Source organism: Pyrgilauda ruficollis, unplaced genomic scaffold, assembly GCF_017590135.1.
Source record: "Pyrgilauda ruficollis isolate IOZ18807 unplaced genomic scaffold, ASM1759013v1 scaffold131, whole genome shotgun sequence".
NCBI lineage: Eukaryota > Metazoa > Chordata > Aves > Passeriformes > Passeridae > Pyrgilauda > Pyrgilauda ruficollis.
The window spans coordinates 839,173-863,593 of record NW_024511544.1 but is presented as its reverse complement, the minus strand read 5'-3'; the positions used below and the strand labels follow the sequence as shown (position 1 = coordinate 863,593).

Here is a 24,421-nt window from a genome sequence, read left to right as displayed (position 1 = left end):
GTTGGGAAAAAAAAATTATTTTTGTTTTTTTTTTTTTTTTTTTTTTTTTTTTTTTTTTTTTAACCAGCAGTGCTATTTTAAGATTAATTTTATGGTTCCAGTTTAGGCAATGGCCAAAACGGAAGGGAAAAAAAAAAGACAATATTTCATAAAGTTTACGTGCTTTGCTCGTGACTCTCTCTCACACCATGATATCACCATGGCCTCGTGCATTTCTATTGACATTTGACATCAGCCTTGTAAAGTGCATCTCAAGTCTTTGAATAGATGTAAAAGGGAAGTTTTGTTTTGGAAACAGACAGGGTTTGAGTTCTGTCATTTTAACTATAGTTATATAGAGATATTAATCTAGTCATAGTCTCAAAATGTCTTCTTCTGATTGTCAGATTTGTAAATATGCTTTAGCCCAAGGTCAGACTTTGTCACCACACAAAGTGGACCTGTGTCTTTCTGTGCCCTCCTCCCCATCATTCCACTTTCTCCACCCTTTCTCTCCTTCCTGCCATGAACATGAGTTTGCTTCCCCTCCTCTCCACATGATTTCCTCATGCTATTTGTTACCCCTTCCACACAGGGCCGGGGGACTCCTCCCTGCCACGGCCAGGGAATGGACACCACCCTTGTTGTCCAGGCTGGTCCCCACCCAGCCACACGTGCTGGGCACGTCACCCGGCCAGCCTGACCAGGCAGGAGCAGCTCAGGGTGCTGCAGTGCCCGGTGCCCAGCTCTGCAGTGCCCGGCTCTGCAGTGCCCAGCTCAGCAGTGCCAGTGCTCCTGCAGTGCCCAGTGCCCAGCTCTGCAGTGCCAGTGCTCCTGCAGTGCCCAGTGCCCAGCTCTGCAGTGCCAGTGCTCCTGCAGTGCCCAGTGCCCAGCTCTGCAGTGCCAGTGCTCCTGCAGTGCTCAGTGCCCAGCTCAGCAGTGCCAGTGCTCCTGCAGTGCCCGGTGCCCAGCTCTGCAGTGCCCAGTGCTCCTGTAGTGCCCGGCCCGCAGTGCCAGCTCTGCAGTGCCAGTGCTCCTGCAGTGCCCAGTGCCCAGCTCTGCAGTGCCAGTGCTCCTGCAGTGCTCAGTGCCCAGCTCTGCAGTGCCCAGCTCTGCAGTGCCCGGTGCCCAGCTCTGCAGTGCCAGTGCTCCTGCAGTGCCCGGTGCCCAGCTCTGCAGTGCCCAGCTCTGCAGTGCCAGTGCTCCTGCAGTGCTCAGTGCCCAGCTCTGCTGTGCCCAGCTCTGCAGTGCCCGGTGCCCAGCTCAGCTCTGCCTCCTCCCCCTGCCCCCATGCTGGAGCAGCTGCCAGAACCCAGCTTTTCCCGTGGCCAGTGCTTGGTTCCCAGCAGGTTTTGTCACCAAAAGCTCCTGCAGGAGTTCAGGCCAAGCCCAGCTGGCCACAGGCAGCAAGGATGCCCACCCACATGCAGTTTTGCAGCCCAGCTCCCTTCCCTCCACACGTGCTCTTGCTGCTCCACCTCCCTGTAGCCTTGGGGAGACCCTCATGGCTTTGGAACCTTCTTTTAACAGCATCCATAGCTCTCTGGTTCTTACACTGCCTGGAAGACTGTGTCGTGTTTTCTGGATCAGATCCACGGTGTTTTAAACCTTTCTTTGGCAATGAATAGTCTGCTTTGACAGTTCATCTTTTCACCCTTGTGTCCATTAATAAACGTGTAAAGGAAATGTCATGTCTTAAAAAAAAAAAAAAAAAAAAAAAAAAAGCAAAAATAGAGTTTGTCTAAGTGCATGTTGTGATAATGAAGGAATATTTTTTTTTTCCAAATACCAGATATTCCCCAGTGTGTTTGCAACGTGTAACACATTATGGGGTGGAATCAGGAAAGTCTCCCAAAGCAGCTGTGCAGGAAATGAATAATTTAAAAAAGTCTAGATGAGCAGCATCCCTGTGAACAAATAGCTGTGTTTATGCCTGTCAGGGAATAAAGGGTAAACAAGAAGAAAGAAATGAGCCCCCGTAGATCTGGAGGTCATTGGGTGACGTGCAGTGGGCACCTGGTGACACTTGCACCTTGCTTGAGGGAGCAGACAGTGCAGACCAAATGACTGGCAAGAAGAATTTTATTTCTCCAGTTCTGCTACTGATGTTGAGTATTGCTGTTGGAGAGAGAATTTTCTTCACATGTATTAATGATTAGCTCCTTCCCTGGTGTGTGCAGCACGGCAGGGTCCAAACTCCAGGCACTGCAGGTGGTACCCCGGGAGGGGGACACAGTTTGCAGGGCAGTAGGGCTGATCCCAATCCCAATCCCAGTTTGGGATCAAGCCCCAGCACCAGCCCAGGGTGAGCCTGGATGTGCCACAGGAGCCAGGGAGATCACTGAGTGCAGCCACAGCCGCTCCCGAGGCAGCACAGGGACAGACAGAGAGGTTGGCAGAACAGCACAGGAGCAACCTCCAGGTTCTCCTGTGGTTTTTGACACTGGTTTTTAGAATTGATGGTTATGGCTTCATATAGACATCCTCAGCTATCAGACAGAACCCTGTGATCCTACCTGAGAAACCAGGCTGGATGGAGCTCAGGCTTGGAGCAGTTTCACAAGCTGTTTCATTACTTTGGTTTGGATGTAAAGTATCCCTTTATTTGTACTTGGATTAAAAAGTCAGAGCAAACTGAAACCCAGGAAAACCCTGGACTCACAGACTGTGTTCTCAGGAGCTTCTGAGGCCATGTCCAACTCCAAAAGCCACAAGATGTGTTGGAAGCTGTGGCCGAGGAGAACTGCCTGGTGCCGGACAGCCCTGCAGCACAAACCAGCTGCATCTCCCACACCACTGAACAGCCAGTAAACCCCAAATGCTCCAATCAGAGCGCCTCTTTCCTCATCCCAAATCTTCTACTGGCTTCTGATCATCCATCCCCCTCCCCATCAGGCCCCCACAGACCTCTGAGCACATCAGTTGCTAATTAGATGAAGCTGCAGGTAATTAGGTGACAGGTACCCGTGCTTGCCCAAACTCCTCCTGCTTCCCGGCTGCAGTAACCGTGGGGGTGTCCCTGTGCTTGGCTCGGGGGTCCACCCGCAGTTCCCCGGGGTGGGGTGGGGGTCACAGCTGCCCTCTCAGGACCAAGAGGAGCCCAGGAAATTACCTGGCTTTGTTAATGTTCTTTATTTATTTATTGTATCTTTTTTTTTTTTTTTCAACGTGCTTTTAGGAGGCAGGAGATTCTTAATACAGGGAGGGTTGGTATATTAACATCACATTTTTGCTACTGAAAGGACTCTCTGGTCTGACTTCTACAGGAGATGTTTTGACAACAAAACAGTGCAGCTATGATTAGCCTGATAAAAGGGAGCCAGAGTTGGAGTATTGATGGTATGTGCATCTAGGATCTAGTTACAAAATGGGCTTTTAACCACATTTTCCCTTGCGAATTCCTGTTATCAGAGGCCATCTTAAAAGAAAAAAAGAAAAAAAGAAAAAAAGAAACAAAAAAGACAGGCAACCTTTCTTTTTCATTTTAGATGGGCATGTTTCTTGTATTTCTTTATGCTTATGAAAAATGGGTCATTAATAGTCCTGACCAGAAGCACGTACAGAGCAGTGTGTGCTGTGCAGATCTCCTCAGCCAGCTCCATGGGAGCAGAGCAGCACTGAGCCTCTGCAGCTCCTGGACCCAGCTGTGGCTTCATGAGGGAGCTCAGCAGTCCCAAGGGATTGTATCCAGACCAATAGAATAGACTTTTCAAGCTTCTTTTTTTTTTTTTTTTTTAATCTAATTTATTTTGAGAATACATTTTCAGAGCTGATTAGTGGCCCTACTAAATCAGTGCACTGTCTAACCCCAAAAAGCTGCCCTGACAAACAATTAACAATAGAAACACCATTGTGGCAACCAGTGATGGATGGCTCCAGGGTGCAGCTTGGGCCCAGGCTTTGTTCAGGAGAACGTTGCTGCTGCTAAATAAAGACATGGGTAGTAAAAGGTGAGAGCAGAGAGATTGTATCTGGAATAAAACTATTTGCTCTGCTTGGGGTGTGTTTCTCACAGCACTGAGCATCTCAGGAGAGGCAGGAGAGCTTCATGGCTCTGGTCATGATCAGAAACTGCCAGGCACCAGGGAATCATGGAATGGTTTGGGTGGGAAGGGACCTTAATGATCATGTTCCAACCCTGGCCATGGGCAGGGACACCTCCCACTGTCCCAGGCTGCTCCCAGCCCTGTCCAGCCTGGCCTTGGGCACTTCCAGGGATCCAGGGGCAGCCACAGCTGCTCTGGGCACCCTGTGCCAGGGCCTGCCCACCCACCCAGGGAAGAATTTCCTTCCAAAATCCCATCTAAAGCTGGCCTCCTTCATCTTAATGCCATTCCCCCCTGCCCTGTCACCCCCAACCCTTGTGGAAAGGCCTCCTCCATCCTTCCCCTTTAGGCACTGGGAGGAGCAGCAGAGCCAAACCTCCTCCTGCCACGAGCTCTGGGATTTCTCTTAAATCCTTTTAAGAGCATGGTTTTGAGTTAATTTCTCTTGCCACAGGCAATTTCCTCATTCCTACTGTTCTGTCATTAATCTCTAATTGTTATTCTAAGTTTTGTGTTAATTTACCAACTTGCCTGTAACTTATTACTCTAAAGAGAAGTGGAATCAGTTTTCACAATGCCTCATATTGATTTTATTATGCAGATATTAGAATCTATTTATTAGAAGTAATAAATATGAAGACACAGTGCAAAAAAGGAAGCTGGATATGCAGACCCTGTAATGGTAGGTAAGGATTAGTTACTACAGACCACTCTAAAGACATTGTGGTTGAAAGGATGATTTAAGGTCTACAGCATTTTAAGAATTATTAAAAAGCCCAAGAAACTTTGCCAAACAAGCCAAACTACCTCCTGTAATCTGCACAGGAATGTTATTTTATGTATTCTTCAAATGCATCTAGGTCATGACTTTTTTAGGAATGAACAGAGGAAGAGAAAGTCATTGATTAGTCCAGTAAGTTATTTTCTCAGGGAAGTTTGCCATTCTCCACTTTTTCTGAACCCTAAGAAAACAGTTTGCTCATCCTTGACCTGTCCCATGCCAGTGTGCTGTGTTAAACAGCTGAGGTTGAATTATACTAACTATCACTAGCTTCCACATCAGAAATAAAGAAAAAAAAATCAGAAAAATGAAACATAAAAAACTGTGGATGTGTTTGCTGGAGAAGCTGCGGTGCGTGGGCAGGGCAGCTCTCCCAGATTCCCAAACCTCTGGCTGTGGCACACCTGTCCTGTTGGCCCCTGCTCGTGGCACTGGAGTGCAGCACGGCTCTGTCAGCACCAACAGCGTGTTCCCTGCTGGTGACGGAGGGAGCGGAGCACAGCCTTTCTGCTGCCTCGTAATGGCACTTCCCTCTGCTGGGTTTTTTTTCCCACCCAAAGAGCACCTGCTTCAAGCCTTGAATTTGTTCTCATCAATACCTGCTGCCCTCTACTCACACCTGTGGGCTCCGGCCCATCCCCTTGTCCCTGGTGCTGGGTGTGCTCCGGAGCTGGGAGCCTTTATTACATTGGAGGCTGCAAAAGCCTCGGGGCAGCTGCTCCCACCGCCCCAAATGCCCTGCAGGTGCTGAGGGCTGCCCGCTGCTGCCCGCTTTTCCCTCTCCCCCTTTTCCCTCTCCCCCTTCCCTCTCTCCCCGCTGCGCTGTCCGCGCCTGCAGTTCCGGCCGTGCCCGCCAGGTGCCGCTCTGACAAAGAGGTTGCGGCGGGCGCTGCCCGCGGGGCTCGGGGCTCCCCCGGGCCCGAACCCCGAACCCCAAACCCGAACCGAACCCCGAACCCGAGCCCCAAACCGAAATCCTGCGCCCCAAACCCTGCACCTCCCGAACCCTGCACTCCCCGAACCCTGCACCCCGCATCCCGCAGTGCTGCACTCCCACCCCCCGCACCCCCGCATTTCGCTCCGTGCTCCGTCCCGCGCCGAGGCCGGGCCGCCCGCTGGCTCCGGGCGCAGTGGGAAGCACGGCCTGGCTGCACGGAGAGGCTGTGGGGCGCCAAGGTGATGGGAATCATCCTCCGTACCAGGCAACGCGGAGCGATGGAGAGCTGGACTGGGACACCCCTTCCCTGCCCCGGGAAGTCGGCAGGGACGGACCTGGCCCACCCCCCAGGGCCGGCTGCGCCCCGCTTGGACCGCCCTGGGGTGGTTCGGGAGAGCAGGGGGTCCGTGCGGCCGCGGCCGCTGCCCCGCCAGCGGGGCTCCAGCCTGGCTTCTCGGGGGGCTCTGGCCCGGCTCCTCTGAGGGACGCTGAGGGATCCTGTCATCGTGTTTCTGTCATCAGAAAAACATTATCAGCAGAACAATTCCCGCACCACACCCCTGTTATCATTTAGGTAACCTCCCTGTTTGAAATATTTTAAGTGGATAATAAAATAGTCACTATATCCGTGTAAATTCCCGCAACGAGGAGCCGGGATCCTCTTCCCGGCCGGGCCGGCGCCCCCGCCCGCGGCAGCCGCGCGTCTCCCGGAGCTCCCGGGCGGCCGCAGCCCCCGGGCCGCCCCCAGCGTGGGCTCGGACCGCGGACACGGACGTGCGCCCAATGCCACGGGGACCGAGCCCTGCCCTGTCCCTGGAAGCATCGGCCAAAAAACCGGCGGGGAGGTCACTGCGGGCACACGGGGCTCCCTCTCGCCCCCCCCCCCCCCCCCCCCGCCCCTGCCGGTCTCGCCTCGCCCCCCGGCGCGGGCAGGGCGGCGCTCCGGGGATGCTGCGGCCGCCCGGGGCTCACCTCGGCGCGGGGACCGGGAGGCTGCGGGACAGCCCGCGACACGCGGGAGGCAGACCGGGGGGAGGAGCGTCGGGACAAACGCATAAAACCGGCCCCAGGTGCTCGGCAGCCCCGGCGAGCGGGCGGCGAGCGCAGAGTCAAAGCTGCGGCCCCGCTGCCGGCGCGGAGCAGCGCGGGGTGCGGGCCCCCAATGCCGCCCGGCGGGCCGGGGCCAGCCCCGGGGGCGTCCCCCGGTGACACCCCCCGGAGCCCCCGCCGCGTTCCCCCGGGCCGTGCCCGCAGGAGGAGGATCGCGCTGAGCCTGCCCGCAGGCAGGTGATCCGTCTGCCGCTCCTGTTCCCCTCCTGCCCACCTTCCCGCCTCGCTTTGCCCCCCCGGCTGGACAACTCCCTCCTCTGGAGAACACGCCCAAGTAGCTGAAAAAGAGAGAAAGAGAGAGAAAAAAAAAAAAAAAAAGGGGGGGGGGGGGTTTGTGTGAAGAAGAGACAGAGCCAATTCACAGCGAAGGTGGGGAGGCGGCTGGCGCTCGCAGGACCCCGCAGCCCGTCCAGCCCCACGCTCCCGGACAGCGCCCGCGGCCGGAGCGGGGCCGGCAGCGCGGGCGGAGCGCAGCCCCGGCGGGGCCATGCTGAGAGGCGGCGGGGGCTCGGCGCGGAGCCGCGGGCGCTGCGGGGCGCGGCGGGGGCTGCCCCGCTCGGCCGGGCGGCCGTGACCGCCAGGGACGGAGCGGCCCCGGCCCCCAGCGCGCCGGGCATCGTTTCGCGTGTTGGTCTGAGCCACGGCAAGCAAGGAATATGAACAGGAAAACAAGGCGCTGGATCTTCCACATCTTCCTGAGCCTGGGGATTGTGTATATCAAGATTGGGTAAGTAACTTTTTTTTCCTTTCCTTTATAACAATCGCGCTCTCTTTCGCGCTCAGCCCAACCTGCCCAGACCTGTTACTATTTAACTCGAGAAGTCTCAAAAAAAAAAAAAAAAAACCCCAACCAAAAAAAAAAAAAAAAAAAAAAAAAAAATAGGGGGGGGACACAANAAAAAAAAAAAAAAAAAACCCCAACAAAAAAAAAAAAAAAAAAAAAAAAAGATTATGGTGGAGATCACGAGTATTTCTCAAAAGACAGGTAAAGCGCACCTCGGAGCGACCCTCCAGCGGGGCAAGGCGGCGGCCCCGGCGATGTGCGGAGCTGCGAGGGGCTGGGCGGCGGTCCCTGCCGGGAAGGGACACCGGGGCGATCCCCGGGCAGCCTGCCCTTCCCCAGCCCGGCCGGCGGCCCGGTGCGGGGTGCCCCGGCCGCTCCCTGGCCGGTACGTGCCCGCGCCTCCCGCAGGGACATCCCTCGGCCGCTGCCGCCCGGGCAGACAACGCCGCCCGCCCCGGGAGGGGCGCAGGGAGGGCGGCGGCGTTCCGGACCAGCAGCATCCCCGGCCAGGTGCGCTGGGTGCGGGAGGAGGCGGAGCGGCCCCGGGCCAGGGAGCGTGGGTTGTCCCCCTCCCTTCCTTCCCTCTCTCCCTCTCTCCTCTGACTGCTCGGCAGGTTTGGGAAAACCCTCCCAGCCCTCTGCCTGTGCGCGACCCGGGCAGACAATGCCGCTGCATGCGCTTTAATTCTTGAAGGAGGAAGTTTGGTCCTGTTTTGGCAGGAGCCCACGCGCTGCCGATCTCTGCCTCGGCTTGGAGAGAGGGACGGGGAGAGGGCAGCGGCCCGGGAAAGGCGGGCGCTCTCCGGGGCACCTGCCCGCACCGGAGCCGCAGCACGGAGAGGCGGCGGGTGCTGCTCTGCCTCCGGGACCAGCCTGCCCTCAGCCGCCGCCGGTGTCTTGTCGTTGCAGGGGTTTCTCCTCTGTGGTGGCCCTCGGAGCCAGCATCATCTGTAACAAGATCCCGGGGCTCGCCCCCCGGCAGCGGGCGATCTGCCAGAGCAGGCCCGACGCGATCATTGTCATCGGGGAAGGGTCCCAGATGGGCATCAACGAGTGCCAGTTCCAGTTCCGCAACGGGCGCTGGAACTGCTCGGCCCTGGGCGAGCGGACGGTCTTCGGCAAGGAGCTGAAAGTGGGTACGTGCTCTCGGCTCTGCTGCCGGCCCGCCCGAGGGCACGGGGGCACCGGGGGCGGCACAGGCACGGCTGCCGAGCTTGGGGATGGGCGGCTCCCAGCCCGTGCCAGCCGGGCAGGATGGGCACTGCGAGTGTGTGCACCTGGGCGCTGTGCTGCCGCTGCTGACCTGCTGCCCCCCGGCAGGACACCTGCCTGTGCTTCACCTCCCTGTGTGCCAGCTCCCACCGCATTATTTCACAGCCCTGCTCTCTGAAATCCTCTCCAAAAAGCTTCCCGATTGTGTGCACAGGACCTGATTCATGTACTTAGGGATGGGAAAAAAGGGGGCTGGCTCTTGTTGAAGGCAGCGGTGAGAGCCAGAATGCTGAGCAGAGCTGGAACTGCACTTCTGGGATGCAGGCACCCCCAGGGATACTGGCCTGATGTTTGTGCCAGGTGGGACCCAGGCACAGCCATAAGGCTCGCTGTGAGAAATTCCCAGCACATAAAATTCTTCCACAGCAGCTGTGCCTCTGTGGCACGAGGAAGAGTGGGTGTGTTCTGCTTTGAGATGTCAGGGCATTCACAAACGCTGGTCCAATCCACTGACAGAAGATCCCACTTCCATTTTCCATGTCTTCAGTTATTGCAGCTGTACAAAATATATGCAAATTCTGAACTAAAGCAGCATTAATAATAACTAACGTAAATGCCTGAAGAAATGGGGCTGAGATTAAAACTCTCATGCCCCCATCTGCAAAACACTGTAGTGAAATTTACCCAACGTTTCTTTGATTCCACTTAAAATGCAAAGACCAAGGAATGTGTTTTCCAAGTACAGGCTAGTCTTTTTTAGAGCCACCACTGAAAGCTAATCACTCACAGCACTGCATTCCACGTCCAGGAGGATCTGTGGTTTCCAGTCTCTTCCCCATGTAAAATGAAGTTGCAAAAACCCAGAAAGCCCATCAAGCAATGCTTAGCATGGTAGAAAGCGTGGATGTTTCATGAGGAGAGCAGGCAGCACAGAGAACAGGGGCCAGGGAAGCCCTGAGCAGCTGTGGGGAGCCCTGTGGATGGGCTGGCCCCAGGCACTGCTCAGTCCCGTGGCAGGGTCTGTCCCAGGCCCTCATTCCTGGCACTCCCATGAAACACAGAGGTGCAGCCTTGTCCCTTTGCTCTGGAGCCCCTGAGAACACTGAGTGTGTGTTTTATCACAGCAGTGCACACTGGTAGGTGTTCTCCAGAACCTAGGTAGGTAAGGAAAGAGCCGGAAGAGAAGAACTCGGCTCAGATTGGAAACCCTGCCTTTCAAAACCTTTGATAATCAGAGTGGCTCAAGTAGGCGAGGTAAAAGGCCCCTGCACAACACTGGGAAACATCTGAAAATGGAGCATTTATTCAGATTAGCTCATTGTTTCTGTTCCTTGAGCTGAGCCCTTCCTGTCAGCGATGCAGGAAAGTGTTTGCCACTTCTGTCAGTGAAGAGTCCATTTGGGTGGCTGGCAGGTTTGGCCTCTTCTAGTCCAAGAGTAACATTTCCTTAAACAGAAAATGTGAGGAGTTTTCTTCTCCCAGAAATTAGAAAATTGCAGAGTTGTTGTGGTCTGTTGTGTAAACATGCTCTCAGTTCCTTCCCTCCCTCCGAAAATTGAATTATTTAGCTAGCAGGTTATATTTAGGTCCTTTTAAAGAAAGTCAATATCAAAGGAAGTAGACTTTGATCTGTCTTTGAGGTGATAACTCTTAATATGTTCTATCTATCCATTACAAGGCTAAGATGGATAGGGCAAATTCTTCCTTGGTTTCAGAACACAGTCAAGAGTTGAATGGCATCCAAATTACAAAACTCCATAAAAATAATTTAAAGAATAACAAAACCCTCAAATTTAAACAGGTTATATATGTTAATTTTAAAGTAAACTTTGGTGAAAATCACAGAGGGGAATTATTTTTTTGCACAGACATTCCTGTGGTCTCAAGGATAAAACTACTCAGGCTCTCAAACACCATGAAATATATTAATGTAACTGTTCCTGTTCAGGTGGTCTCCTTGTTCTTCTGCTTCTTCCCTATCAGCAAGTATAGAAACTCTATGGCTATGGGGAAAAGGCATCTCTTGCTCTTTCCTAAGGATCTCTGCCAGGGTGTGTTCCAGGCTACCATCCAGAGAAATAATACTTTGCTTTGGTTAAAAAGGGTGCAACCTACGTGCCATAAAGCCATAAGTAATTTGGTACCCACAAACAGGAGATCAGGCCTGAGGGCCTTACCCTGAATAGGAAAGAGAGATGTGGGACATGAAGGACCGTGAAGCCCTGTGGGAAGCATTTCAAGGTGACAGAGCACCAGAACAACCCAGGTTACCATTTGGTGATGATAATGTACCCTCGTTGCTTTTTTAATTAGCCTTTGACAAGGTGTGTCCCAAAATACTGTTCCAACAGCCCTGAGCACACCAATCCCTTCCCTGTCATTTAAGGACTGCCTGTACCTTTCAGGCAATGGCACCCTGAAGTTACTGCCTGGAGAGTGCAGGGCACCTTTGTCTTGCACTTGCAATAGTCAGTGAGCCCCACTGAGCTCATCCCTCTGTCTCTGTGAGGCTTCCTCTGCCTCTGGAGTGGCACTGCTGGGCTGCTCTGCGATGAGAAGATGGCTCCAGGTGACAGTGCTGTGACAGCCCTGCGGGGCGGGTGCAGCCAGCAGGGGCTGGGAGGATGAGCCCGAGTAACTCCTGTGGAAATGGGGTTTGTGTGTGTCAGTCCTTACAAATAAGCTCCCTTAGGTACCAGAGAGTCTTGTGATCTATTTCCCAGCCCGCAGCTTTGATGGCACACCAAGCCACATCTTCAGTTCCAGGTTTCTTTGCTTTTACTCTTGCTGGCTAATCTATTCTGTGAATGTTATGCAAATGTACTGCAATTATTTAAATTCTCTTATTGCTGTTCAGAGCGATTCCCCTCCTGGCCCTGCTGTTGTGTAGCATAGGGATCATGGCACTCTCTTCTGTGTTTCTCTTTTCCTATCTTTAAAATGGCAACAGGAATATTAACCTTATTGAAACACTTGGAATTCTCTAGAAGGAAAGCATCAAACAATATTTCCCTGTTCTAACCTGTAGCATGTGTGTATTTTTAAAAATTCACATACAATTTATCATCCAGTGAAGTGATAGTTTATTTGTGGAGTTTATTTGTAGAGGTACAGTAAGCAACCGTTTGATTTCATCCTAGAGCCTATTTGTGCTCGTGGGCTTGAGTTTCCCACTGGTGGCAGTGAGCTCCAACCAGTGCCCAGCACTCACTCTCCATTTCCTGGGTCATTTTATCTGCTTTGCCCTTCCAAAGAGAGATTGTCCCCTCCCGACACCCTGTGGATGTAATCCCATGCCAGCTGGTGACAGCAGTGCCAGGAGCACGAAGAGAAGTCCCAAAGTGCCATGGATTGCTCTGCTCCGGTCACGGAGGGAGCGATGGAGTCCAGATCGACACAGGGACAATTCTTCTAGACCATTCCACAGACACCTTATTAATAATGCAGAGTGGCAGAGAGAATTTCTAAAATAACAGTGGAGATGATGCAACGCTGCAATTATGGACACACTTAAAACCAAATATATTTGCCATGGTGGTCAGCAGTTCTGTTCCTGAGGACGGCCACAATGGAAACCAAGGTTTTTAAAGCAGGATAGGCCAAAACCCTCCTGCCTGTCTGTCTTCAGGTGAAACGTGGCTCAAGCCTAAGGATCTGAACAGCCATAGATGCCTTTGATAGAGTCTGAAAATCAAATCTGGGCTCTGCTGGATCACAGGAAGAGTGAGAGCTGTGGCAAAGGCTTTCCATCAGGTGCCTCCGGGGCCGGCTTTGCAGGGTGCAACCTCGTGAGCAGGTGGCCAGCGGTGACTCTGCTGGTGTCTCAAAGGACTGCCTTGGGACACAACTACAGTTCATGGGATCTGGAGGACACCACCACATTGGCATCATAGGGGAAAAAAAACAACCCATCTCCTTTTGCCACAGGTGAGCAGCACTGGCACTGTTAAACAAGAAAGTGAAGTGGTACAAACTGTTTGACTGCACTTCCACAGAGGGACATGGCCATGCGGAGACTCCTCAGGACAGATCTGAGAGAAGAGAGGCACAAGAGCCCTGCAGAGGCTGCGAGGACCCAGTGGAGGGGAGGAGGATGGAGGGAGTCCTGAGGTGTGAGTGGTGGCCTGCAAGGAGCATTTCAGCAAAACATTTCAGCCAGGTCTTCATCCTGGCCTTACTAAAATGCATCAATTTGCTCTCTTCTACCCTGGAAATGCTTCAGTACAATCACATTGTACTTCACCCACCTGACATTACTCTTGGAAATAAGGAAAGCTGAAATCCAAAGAAGAATCCCCATAGATTCTTTGGGCTGGTCCCAAAGCTGATGAGCAAGGCAGCCCAGCAGCTCTGCATGCTGTGCCCGATGCCTTTGGCTCCGGGATCATCCCGGGCTGCCCTGAGGCACACACTAAACCAGGAGAGCCTGCTGGCTTTCCTTTCTCCACTGCACTGTTGGCTCTACACTGGACTGAATTTAGCAGTGATTAATTTTCCAGGTACTAAAATCAGCTTTTCTTCTATGGCTCCAAACAACGTAAGGGAAGAGGGACATTCCCACTCCTTCCTATTGAAACAAATGGCAACTGTGCTACGAGGCAAAGCCTTCACTAACCTATTCAGAGCTGTCAGGTCTCCTACTGGTATGGAAAAGAGAAGAAGATCTAGGACATTTTCCTCTCTGGATGGGTAGATTTAACACAAAAATCAACAGGAAAGTTATGAGTAGATCTTCATATTGTCACTGTGTTATAGACAAACACTTGTGAAAACATCCCAGTGCAGGTGTGCTGAAGAACAGATATAATCTTCAATCATTTCAGGGAGCATTTTGATTTTAAACACTGCTGTAGCCTCTCGTGCCAGGTTTTAAAGTCTGATTGTTTAAATTCCAGAATAACAGACCAAGTGAACAGCTACTGGTGGAGTCCCAGAATCCCAGAATCTCCTGAGCTGGAAAGGACCCTGAGGGGATCATGGAGTCCAGCCCTGTCCCTGCACAGACACCCCAACAATCCCACCCTGTGCATCCCTGAGAGCAGTGTCCAAATGCTTTAGGTGCATTTGGAAGAAAATCCTTCTTGTTTTTGTATTGCATGGAAGATCACCTGCCCAGGTCTGTGGGAAACAAAGTTCTGAGTGCTGCTGCACTATTTGGTTTGGTCAATATTTAGAAGAAAGTTTGAGAAGTACTCTGTTTTCTCAACCACCGCTTTAGGAAGCCCCCAAACTGCACAGAAAAAAAAAAAAAAAAAAAAAAAAAAAAAAAAAAAATTAATTAACTGGAGTCTTGCTATCTAGTCAGGTGAGGTCAGAGTCTGAATTTCTGTGCTAGGTTTCCAGCCCCTACAATCAGTTTTTACTGTGAGTATCTTGCATGAGAACAGTTATTTTCAAGCAAAACAGAGGCTAGGCTGAAATATGGCCTGATCATCCAAAGCTGCTTTATGCCAAAAAGTCAATCTTTCTCAGCAGGGACTGTCACTGCAAGATAAAACATTGCCCCAAGGTCACTGCAGTTGGAATTCCCATCACAAGGTTTTCATACCTGCCTTCAGACGTGTCTTGTGAGTACTTGTTCCAGAGAGACAGAGAGATTGCATCTGACTGGGAAGGTGGGAGATCTCCAGTGGCAGGGGCAGGGCTCCCCATAGGGCTGGGCTGTGAGGGTTCAGAGCCCTCTGAAAAGGGGAGACTGATTTGATCTCCAAAATAATGGCTCTGGCTTTTGCACTGCACATGTCTTGAGTAGAAACGTTATAAATTTAAAGGGGGTGTTTTCAGAAATAATCTTTAGCTGGAGTGTTTCCTCTGCAAAAGTTTCATGTGTTGATGAAAGGAACTTTAGCTCATGAAAGTGGGCAGGGCCTAAACCCCCAGAGTCTTGAAATGCCTCTTAAAGCCCCTCTATATTTTATTTTTTTGAACTTATCTTTGTAAAGCCACAGTGCTGTTTTATAGGGAACCATCCTTTTAATTCCTACTGAATACAATATTTTAAGGCACCAACCCCCCCAACTTTGTACAGAAGGGGAAGAAAAAATTAGGAAGAGGATACTTCAATGATTTTTTTTTAAAGCTACCATTCTTATTAATCACTCATGCTAGGTTAAAGAAAAATGAAAATAAAAAATCCTGCCAGACCATTCGTAGTCTACCAAAGAAGGAGGAGGCAAAGCCCAATGCAGGCAGGGGATGGGCTCTGCTCTGCGTTTTTCCAGCCTGTGAGTTATGGCCTCTATAGAGAGATGAGGAGTAATGTTTGCTGTGGCACATAATTGGCAAGGTATGCTGTGTTTTCCATCTTTATATTTTCCCAATCATATTTCAGCTCATGTCACTGCAGATAACTCCCTCTCTGACCCTTTGGCTTTAAATAGCAGAAAATACAACCCATGTTTTCCAGTGAGATAAACAGAAATTTGTCTCTCTTTTATTTCACAGCTTAGTCAATTTGTGAGGGGGCTGATAGGGTGGGACAGGCTGTTTAGAAACACCCTTAGATCCCAAACTGCTGAGCACCTACTGACTTCCTGCAAGTAAATCCGCTCTGCATTTTGCAGACTCAGGCTTTGTTTCCTAAACAACATCAAGGTATTGCACTTCTTTTAAAAAATAAGTTTCCATTTCTAATCTGTGTGAATGAAGTTTTTACAAAGTTTTGAAATTTAAAGATTAAACTTAATTACCCAAATGAAGTGAGCTAAATTAAAACCAGAATACAGACCAGTCTGTGCAGCTGGTAGACAGACTGATCAGCCCAAACCCAGTCTAGCAAACATTCATATCCACACTCAGAGGCATGCAGTGAGTGTTTGCAGAATTAAGGCTCTGGGGTGTGCATGGGGTGTGTGTAACTGTGCTCAGTGTTAGGAGAGAAGCTGCCCTGGTAACACCTGTGTCTGCAGCCACCTGTGACCCTCTCAGTGCTTCCCCTTGAGACACCTGGCACCCCGGCGTGGTGACTGGCTGTGCAGAGCTCACAGACACAGCTACAGAGAGCCTGGGAAGGTGCCCAGCCCAGTGCAGGGTGTGCAGACAGGACTCCAGTGCTTTGGGAGAGGATCTGCATCAGCAGATGGAGCTGCAGAAATTTTGGGAGCCATCAATGACAAGCTCTCTGCCGTCAGAGCAAATGGAGCTGCAGTGTGCTGCACACCTCACTGCAGTTCAGAAAAGCACATGAAAAGCAGGAGGATGTTTATGTCCAACATGTGGAGAGAAGCCCCCGTGGCTGGGGCTGGGGAGAGTCCCAGGTGAGGTTGAGGGAGCAGAGCCATGGCTGGAACCCATCAGGTCCTGTGAATGGCCAGAGCAAGCTCTGACTGCTGCCAGATCCTTCTCTGGAGGTTCCAGTGCTTGGAGTTGAGCTCTGGAGTGTTTACCATGGTTTGTCTGAGATAAGGAGAAGAATGTGTGATTTGGGAGCTGAAAGGAAGGCTTGTAATTCTTGTACACGTCCAAAGCAGGTTGGACGGGGCTTGGAGCACCCTGGAGGGATGGAAATGCCCCTGCCCATGGCAGGGCTGGAATGAAGGAGCTTTAAGGTCTCTTCCCACCCAAACCATTTGGGATTCCGTGATTCTGTGACAGGTGACTCTCCACCCTTGCCTAACATCTGTAGGAGCAGCTGCCTGGCCATACCTTGGCAAAGCCACGTTTCCCCCTCAGATCCTCCAGGAATTTCAACTCTGTGGGACTCCAAAGTAGGGGAGTAGAATTCCTACTTAAAAGTGGCAGAAGCACCCCCATGCTGAGGTTACCCTGTTTGGGCACCAACCCCTGGGACCTCAGGCACTGTCACAGAAGACACTCAGGCTGGTCTGAGCTTCCCTCCCATGCTGGCATTTCTGTGAGCCAGGCCAGGGTAATGAGACTCAAAAAGTCAATCATTTATGAAAAAACAGGAACAGTTGGATGCAGACGTGACAAACCCACATCACTTTATCACCACTGCACAAGTGCCAAGGCACTTCCTACTTGGGTCAATTCTTCTAAGCACTTGCTTTGTTTACCTTGTAATCTCCAAAATTTGAGGTTTTAAAAGCTGCTAAGATTTTCTCCCAAATAAGACAAACTTATAAAATAATTTATGTAATGTAATTTATGATCAAGCTTGACACTGGCTTCTGACTCTGCTTGTACTAACTAATTTTGTATTTTCTACATTGCATTTTTCTCCCCTCTAAAAAGCAAAAGTAGTGCTCAGCCTCTACAATGCCGAGTATGTCAGATTCACGTGATCTCCCAGTGGTTTTTGTTCTAGACCTTGAAAATAACTTGTGCTGAACAAAAGTAATCTGATCAAAATCAAAGGGAAAAAAGAATCACATGCAAATTCAACTCAGAAATATTTCTTTGACAATGTCCCATTTGCTGCTTTGTGGAGCAGAAACCTGGTGTGATGCAGTGCTGCCCTCTGAGAGATAAAGTGGGACTTCTTATTGTGCACTGTTTGCCAGTGCCTTTTTCATAGTGTTGTGCTTACAGTAGTGAGGGTGCTGATGAATGTAAACTGGAGGAGGAGCTCAACTCCAAATACACCTAAAGCCTGGTATTTCTCTTCTACATTCAGATTTTTATAAAAAGCCAAGAGTTCTAGAAAGCTTCATCTGCAATTTCCATGGTCAAAAGAAATCATGTTATGATTTTTTTTTGTGTTTAAGTAAGGAGAAACTAGGAATCCTTTGAGGAAGTCAGATAAGTGACTGTTCCTTAATATTTATTAAGTTCTTTAATAAATGCAGTATGTTGCAGCATTAGGGATACTGCCTTTGCTAACAGAGGGCATGAGGTTGACTATTAACAGATTGTGATAATGTCATCTTGTTTTCCATTTTACTTCCTCGATACAAGGAAATGAACATTTATCATTAAAAGAGACAAGCAGAGAAATCCAGATCATATTACAAGAAAGGGATGCAGCCAAGGCTGAAGTGTTGTAAGGTTTCTTTCCCAAGTGATGATTTTTTTGTGAAATGCAATGAGCAGCAGAAATGGGCTTGTTTCATGGGTAACATACTCTTGCCAGCAGCTGAGGTCTGCCAGGAGAAGGGAAGCAGATCTTCCCATCTGCACTCCCCTAATTAAGAGCCTGATTCTGATCCTATTCAACAAGGGTGCATTTTGTCATTGGAGAAATAAGAGTAGGACAAGTTCTCGATTTGGGTGATCCAAATATTTTTAAGGGCTGTTTGACACACACGGGCAACCTCTGCAAACCTCCTCAGGCTGTGAAGGGCCCTCTCAGCTGAACTGGCCCCCAAAGCCTCACAGATCCCGTAGGGTCCACATGTGGGAAATACACACAGCAGGATGCAACAAAACTTCAAAAAGAGAAATTAAATCTTAGATTTAAAGTGAGAACCCCCCCTCAGGAAACAGAAACCTGTCATTATGGCCTTGTTGCACAAAGTATTATTGGACCAACCTCTGTCTCGCAGCCCTCTGGTGAGGCTCTTACTTCACCTTGCTCTGGTCACTGTGCCTATAACAGGTCAGGATTTTTTTTCATTTTATGAGAAATTTTGAAATTAAACCCAAGACTTATTTCATTGAGTCAGCACAGATGTCAGTGTTGAAAACTTTTTGACACCTGCAGTGTGAAGAAATTGTCCCAGTTGAGTAAAAATGTTTTCAGAACAGGAGTGAAACAGAAGCAGTCATCCTGTAAAAATACAATTTAGTGTAGAATTAAATTTTAAAATAAAATCCTACTTCCCAGCTGAGTTTTTAAAAGGTTGAATATGGAGGGTTTAACAACTTAACCCCCAAGCCCACCTATTTTGTTTTCCTTTCTTTCTTTATTTTTGAGCTCCAACATTTGCCACTCCATCCTTTTGTTTTAAGTTTAGTTTGCCTACTCCTAATAGCATCTGGAAATATAGAGATGAAGCTGCCTTCATGCCTTGGAGTGACCCCGTAGAACAGAGGCTAGGCAAGGTTAAGAGAATAAAGTGGGTATTTATTAAAAGCCTTTAACAGGGACACCTTGGGCAGCCAGAAGCCTCCCAGAGGCTGCACCCAGGATGGACAGTGGTCATGAGTTTTTCAGACAATTATAAATTTGGCGCATTTATATATCACGGGTTAATTCTTCAATTACAGCTGCAGGTAATGAAGTAATTTACCCCCCAATTTCCTCCTCCCCATTCACTTTTGTTTATACTTTTCAGAGCCTGAGGCTGTAGGATATCCTTGAGTTTCAGGTCTAGAGAGTTTTTTTGTCTGACCAAAACGTGGAGACAATTAACTAACACTCTGTATGGAGTTTAGGGTTATACATTGATCAGTACAGGATTTGAAACATATAAAAGCTAAATTCCAAAGGCATCAGCCTGAACAACACTTGATCTCCCCCTGCCTCCTAGAGGGCCATTGCTTTAGAGATGAGCATCCAGCAGGTGAATCCCAGAGGAGCAGAGCCTGTTCGTGGAGCGGCTTTCCAGCATTTCCAGGAGCAGGCGGTGCTGCGTGCCCGCAGGCCCTGCCGTTCCCCTGTTCATGGAGCGGCTTTCCAGCATTTCCAGGAGCAGGCGGTGCTGTGTGCCCGCAGGCCCTGCCGTTCCCCTGTTCATGGAGCGGCTTTCCAGCATTTCCAGGAGCAGGCGGTGCTGTGTGCCCGCAGGCCCTGCCGTTCCCCTGTTCATGGAGCGGCTTTCCAGCATTTCCAGGAGCAGGCGGTGCTGTGTGCCCGCAGGCCCTGCCGTTCCCCTCGCCGTGCCCTGCCCGCTGCTCACGGCCGTTCTCCTTGCAGGAAGCAGGGAGGCCGCCTTCACCTACGCCATCATTGCAGCCGGCGTGGCCCACGCCATCACGGCGGCCTGCACGCAGGGCAATCTCAGCGACTGCGGCTGCGACAAGGAGAAGCAGGGCCAGTACCACAAGGAGGAGGGCTGGAAATGGGGCGGCTGCTCCGCCGACATCCGCTACGGCATCGGCTTCGCCAAGGTCTTCGTGGACGCGCGGGAGATCAAGCAGAACGCCAGGACACTCATGAACCTGCACAACAACGAGGCCGGGCGCAAGGTGAGTGGCCCTGCTGTCCCCATGTCCATCCTGGGGCTGGGATGGGTTTGGTGTCCTGCTCAGCAGAACCACAGCGCTGCCATGCTGCCATCATTCACAGTAGACAAGTAGGCTGCTCTGCAGGTTGTTGGACCGTCTGCTCATCAAGCATTTGTCTAAATGTTACTCTTTGCAGCTGTAAGAAAGGGAAAAAAAAAATCAAACAAGTGTTTTATCTGGGAAGTCAAACGGTACTTCTGGTAAAAAGCTGCCTGCTGCTGTGTGGGTGAGCAGGAGTCTTGTCAGGTTCAGACATGAACGTCTCACTCAGCTGAAAAGGGATCATTTTCAACCCCGTTGTTCAAACGTTGCTCTTTGTGTGAGAGCCGCCCCTGCAAGGAGGGAAAGGCTTCAGCAGCAAGACCCCAGGCTGAGTCCTTGTCACTCTGTGTCACACTGTGACACGGATTTGGGTTCAGCACAGCAGCATTCACACCCACCCCATCCTTTGGGACTGAGAGCAGCTGCTGCAGAGGCAGCACTGGGGAAGGCAGGACTCCAGCAGCTCCCACACACAAATTTCCTGGGGATCCCAGGCACAGAACACCCCGGGTTTGCTGCCTTGGCCGTGTTTCTGATCTCCAGTGGCAGCTCGGCCAGGCACAGGACCCAGCCTGGTCTGAGCTATGCTCCCCAGGTGCCTGTGGGCCAGGCATTCCCAGGCAGTCCCAGTGGGGCTGTGGCTCCAATTCCAGCAGCTGGAACAGCCAGGGCTGTCTGTGTGCTCCCCACACCCTGGGCACAGCCCAGCAGGGCTCTCTCTGCAGGAGTTCTGCTGATCCCATTGCCCAGGGATGTCAATCCTTGCTTCCTCAGCTCTCCTTTTACCTCCTCCTATGCAATAGTCCTGATTCCAGCATCATGTGAGTGTGACTTAGAGGCAAATGGGAGAAGGAAGTTGGGAGCAGCAGTTAATTTGTGGATGCTATTTTTGTTGTGGTAATTACCTGTAGGCTCTGAGACATCTCCAGTTATGCTGGAGCCAGGCAGATTGTATTGAAGAAAAGCCATTTCCACCCCAAACAAAAGCCTGACCCTTCTCTAATTTAATGCTACTGTAGGAGTTTTATAGATGAGATTCTGGGTTTTACTCTGTGTAGTATCCCAAATACCTGTGTCTGGCTCTGTGGTGCAAAAACTTGTACTTCAACACCAGCAAAATGAACCCTGAATTCCGAGAATAACTCAAGGATTGAGCATTAATATTTGCAAAATGAATGGTTCTGAGATGTTTATTACTTAGCATCTGGTAGCATGAAGGCACATCCCGAAAAACTTGGTGAAGCACCAACACCCACAGTCTGCTCTGCTGTATAAGCACAGACCCAGTGAAACAAAAAATAGCAGTTTCACCTTTGTGGCAAAGCTACTTCCTTGAAAGGTCTGCTTGTATTTGATGGGTGCTGGCAGTAAAAGATTCCTAGGAAATGACACACCAGCCTACAACAGACTGCAAACTCGGCTGGAACTGCCTACTGGCCAGAAATTTTTCCCCAGAGCAAAGCTCAAAAATGCAGACAAATAGAAAAGTTGCAATTTTTGATCTCGGTTATCCCCCAGGTGTGGACCTTGGGCAGAGGAGGGCCATTGGTGCTGGAGGTGGCTGTGGGAAGGCCGGCTCCAGGAGCCTCCCCAGCCTCCCCGCCAGGCTCCTCGTGTTTCTCACCTTTCTGTGCACAATTTGCTGTCCTGGAAGCTTGTGCCTGGAAGGTTCAGCTCTCCACATTGTAATCTGGGAGAGCAGTGGTTTGTGCTATCTCTGGCCATCTGCCATTTCTCCAGCAGGCTCAGGAACTGCTCTGATCTAGAGATAGCTCTGCGCTTCTTCCTGCATCCTCACAGAGCAAAATTGCCCATCTTTGTTTGAACACATCTCTGCTTGAAATCTGCAGGGGAGAGAAAGAGTAACAGAACCGAGGAGAGGGCTTGCTGCTCCACTGTCCTGTAGAGAATGAACAAATGATGTTTTTGCTAGAGAGATTTCTTTCAGGCTTTGCCTCTGTGTGAAAGATCACAGTATTTAAAGACAATTGGCAGGGGAGGCCATTACAGGTATTTGGCATGCCAGGACACTCACAACCTGACTCTTCCACAACAAAGACAGCCTTGTTGTGAGGTGGAACTCCATTTTGGAGCAATATGGATCTTATCAGCCTCCACACAATCTATTCATGGTGGCTTTCCTCTGGGCTACAAATTCTTGTCTTGTTTCACTTGCCCATGGCTAGGTTTTGATGATATTTATACACTTTGGAGACAGACTGGCACCTACCAGGCTTCCAAAAATAAATAAATTCTTATTGATTTCTTACCACCACCTGTAGGCACTGCTATGGTGTTCAAAAGTCAGTCCTCTCTACTTTGGTCTTGCGATGTGAAACTGTGCTGTGCCCACTCACCTGGTGCTCACCTGTGACAAGCTCCTTCTTCAAGGTGACACCTGCTGCAGGTGGTTCAGGATGCATTCTAGAACAGCACAGACCCACCAATATCGAGTTGTCTTCTTGAGCACCACTGGTAAAATCATCCATTCCATCTTGGCAGTTGAGAATGGTCTGCTGGGCTTACTGGGAGCACTGGGCACAGAAGGGACTGCAGGGTATGAACTGACAGAGAACCACCAGGGAAAGCCTGATCCAGGATTTGTGGAGACCTCAGTTCAAGGCTTTCCAGCCTCTCACAGTCCTGTTTGACCCAGGCAATTTCTCTGTGCTCCCTGGGGTGCCAGCAGCAGCCTCTGAACATCCTGAAGACAGAGCAAGTGTACAGTCATCCAGGGAATGGGCACAGCCCCAAGGCTGCCAGAGCTCCAAGAGCCTTGGGACAGCACTCTCAGGGATGCCCAGGGTGGGAGTGTTGGGTGTCTATGCAGGGCCAGGGGTTGGCCTGAGTGATCCCCGAGGGTCTCTTCCAGCTCAGGATACTCTGTAATTCCACAATCTGTCACTTCTTGCTGGAAATGAGACAACTGAGGGTGTCAGATGTGGAGGATTTCAAAGGTCATAGATGGAGAAAATCCCTGTTCCTTTGCTGAACAGCTCGGGTCATGCAGTGCCTGGAGAGCCCCGAGGCACACCCTGGATGCAGCGAGGAGCAGCCCTGGGAGCAGAGTGGGGGACACAAGCCATTCCCAGCTGCTCCCCACCACAAATGCAGCCAGGGGTGCCCGTGGGTCCCGCAGCCAGGGCCAGCTTTCCTCAAGCTGAAGGACAGAGCTCTGGCTCTGTTTCCCTGTCTGTCTGGAGACAATCCAGCAGGACTCACTTGTGTAGCACAAGTTCCTAGGGCTGCTGGAAGGGCAGGGGCAGAGTTCTGAGCAGGGGTCACCAACACCCCACCAAACTGGCCCGAGCAGCCCCAGAGCCTTACCTCATTTGTCAAACCTAGCAGAGAGCAGCAATTCCTGACCTCCAGAACCAGAGTTTAGGGTGTCTTTCCTCTTTGAATTAGTGTTTCCTGAAGTGCTGATTCACTGCAGGAAGGAGCAAGCAGTACAGTGAGAACAGGAGGAGAATTCATAACAGCTGGGTCAGAAAAGGGAGATAAAGCTTCAATTAATTTAAAGGCATAATCCTTATTTGCCCTGCAAACTTCCATGTGAGGGGGTATAATTGCAAGACTGAATTGTCTGTTAGCAAATTTGTCTTCTCAAATATGAAGTTGATTAAATTACTGTAAGTAACACAATAATGTATGTCTGAGAGATATTTATACTCCAGGAAACAGAAATGTTATTCTCCAGGTTATCTATCCTGCTAAAAAATAACAAAGTAGATACTGAAAGGCTCTACACATTCTGGCTGTAGGCATTTCATTCTGACTGCATGGCAAGGTACATGACCAGACTGCTCTCTCCTTTCATTTTCCCTGTGACATTGAAATTCCACAAATGGCATCTTGCATCAGCGTTACATCATATTAAGTATAATGCAATATTATGAGTCATTGTTATAAATCATGGGCAGAGGCTGCATTAGAAGGCTTTTGCCTTCAAGAACACATCAAGGTGGATTTTTATTCAGCATTTCTCTTTGGAGGCATGTGTAGGTGCACTAACTTTGCAATGTCTCTCCATCCTCTGCACCAGGAGCATTTCAGATTTCCCCTTCAGCTCTGAGGCTCCCGGGGGATGTGGAGGATGTGCCTGACAGAGCTGCTGCAAACAGCAAGGAAAGCTGGGAGCACCCAGGAGGTGGTCCTGAAACGGATCATGCAGGGGTCACAATAGACTGGAGTGTTTCATGTTTTATCCTGTAAAAAACTGCAGCAAGGCTGAAGTGACACAGTGGCATTTGGAAAGTAGGGAGCTCAGGGCTTCTCCCGAGCTGTCCTGGAAAGCCACACTTGTGGGACTCTTTACTTGCTGCTTCTCTGACCTCAGGAGGACATTGCTGCCATGAGACATCCTGAACATGTTCCTCTTCTTGTGAGGTGCAATCACCACTGCAATCAACTCTCTCTGGAGGGGAGCTCTTTCTACCTCTCTAAAAATGACTTTTTCTTTA

The 24,421-nt window shown here is 50.5% G+C and overlaps 1 protein-coding gene across 1 annotated transcript in view; it reads left to right on the top strand.

Moving 5' to 3' along the window:
- The first annotated feature begins 7,445 nt into the window (after positions 1-7,445).
- The window catches only part of WNT7A (Wnt family member 7A), a 32,594-nt gene continuing 15,618 nt past the window's right edge, over positions 7,446-24,421 (top strand). Inside the window, exons 1-3 of the mRNA XM_041459120.1 lie at positions 7,446-7,580; positions 8,547-8,773; positions 19,606-19,877. Coding sequence (XP_041315054.1) covers positions 7,510-7,580; positions 8,547-8,773; positions 19,606-19,877 — 570 coding nt within the window. The 5' untranslated portion in view covers positions 7,446-7,509. The remainder of the gene's footprint in view (positions 7,581-8,546; positions 8,774-19,605; positions 19,878-24,421) is intronic.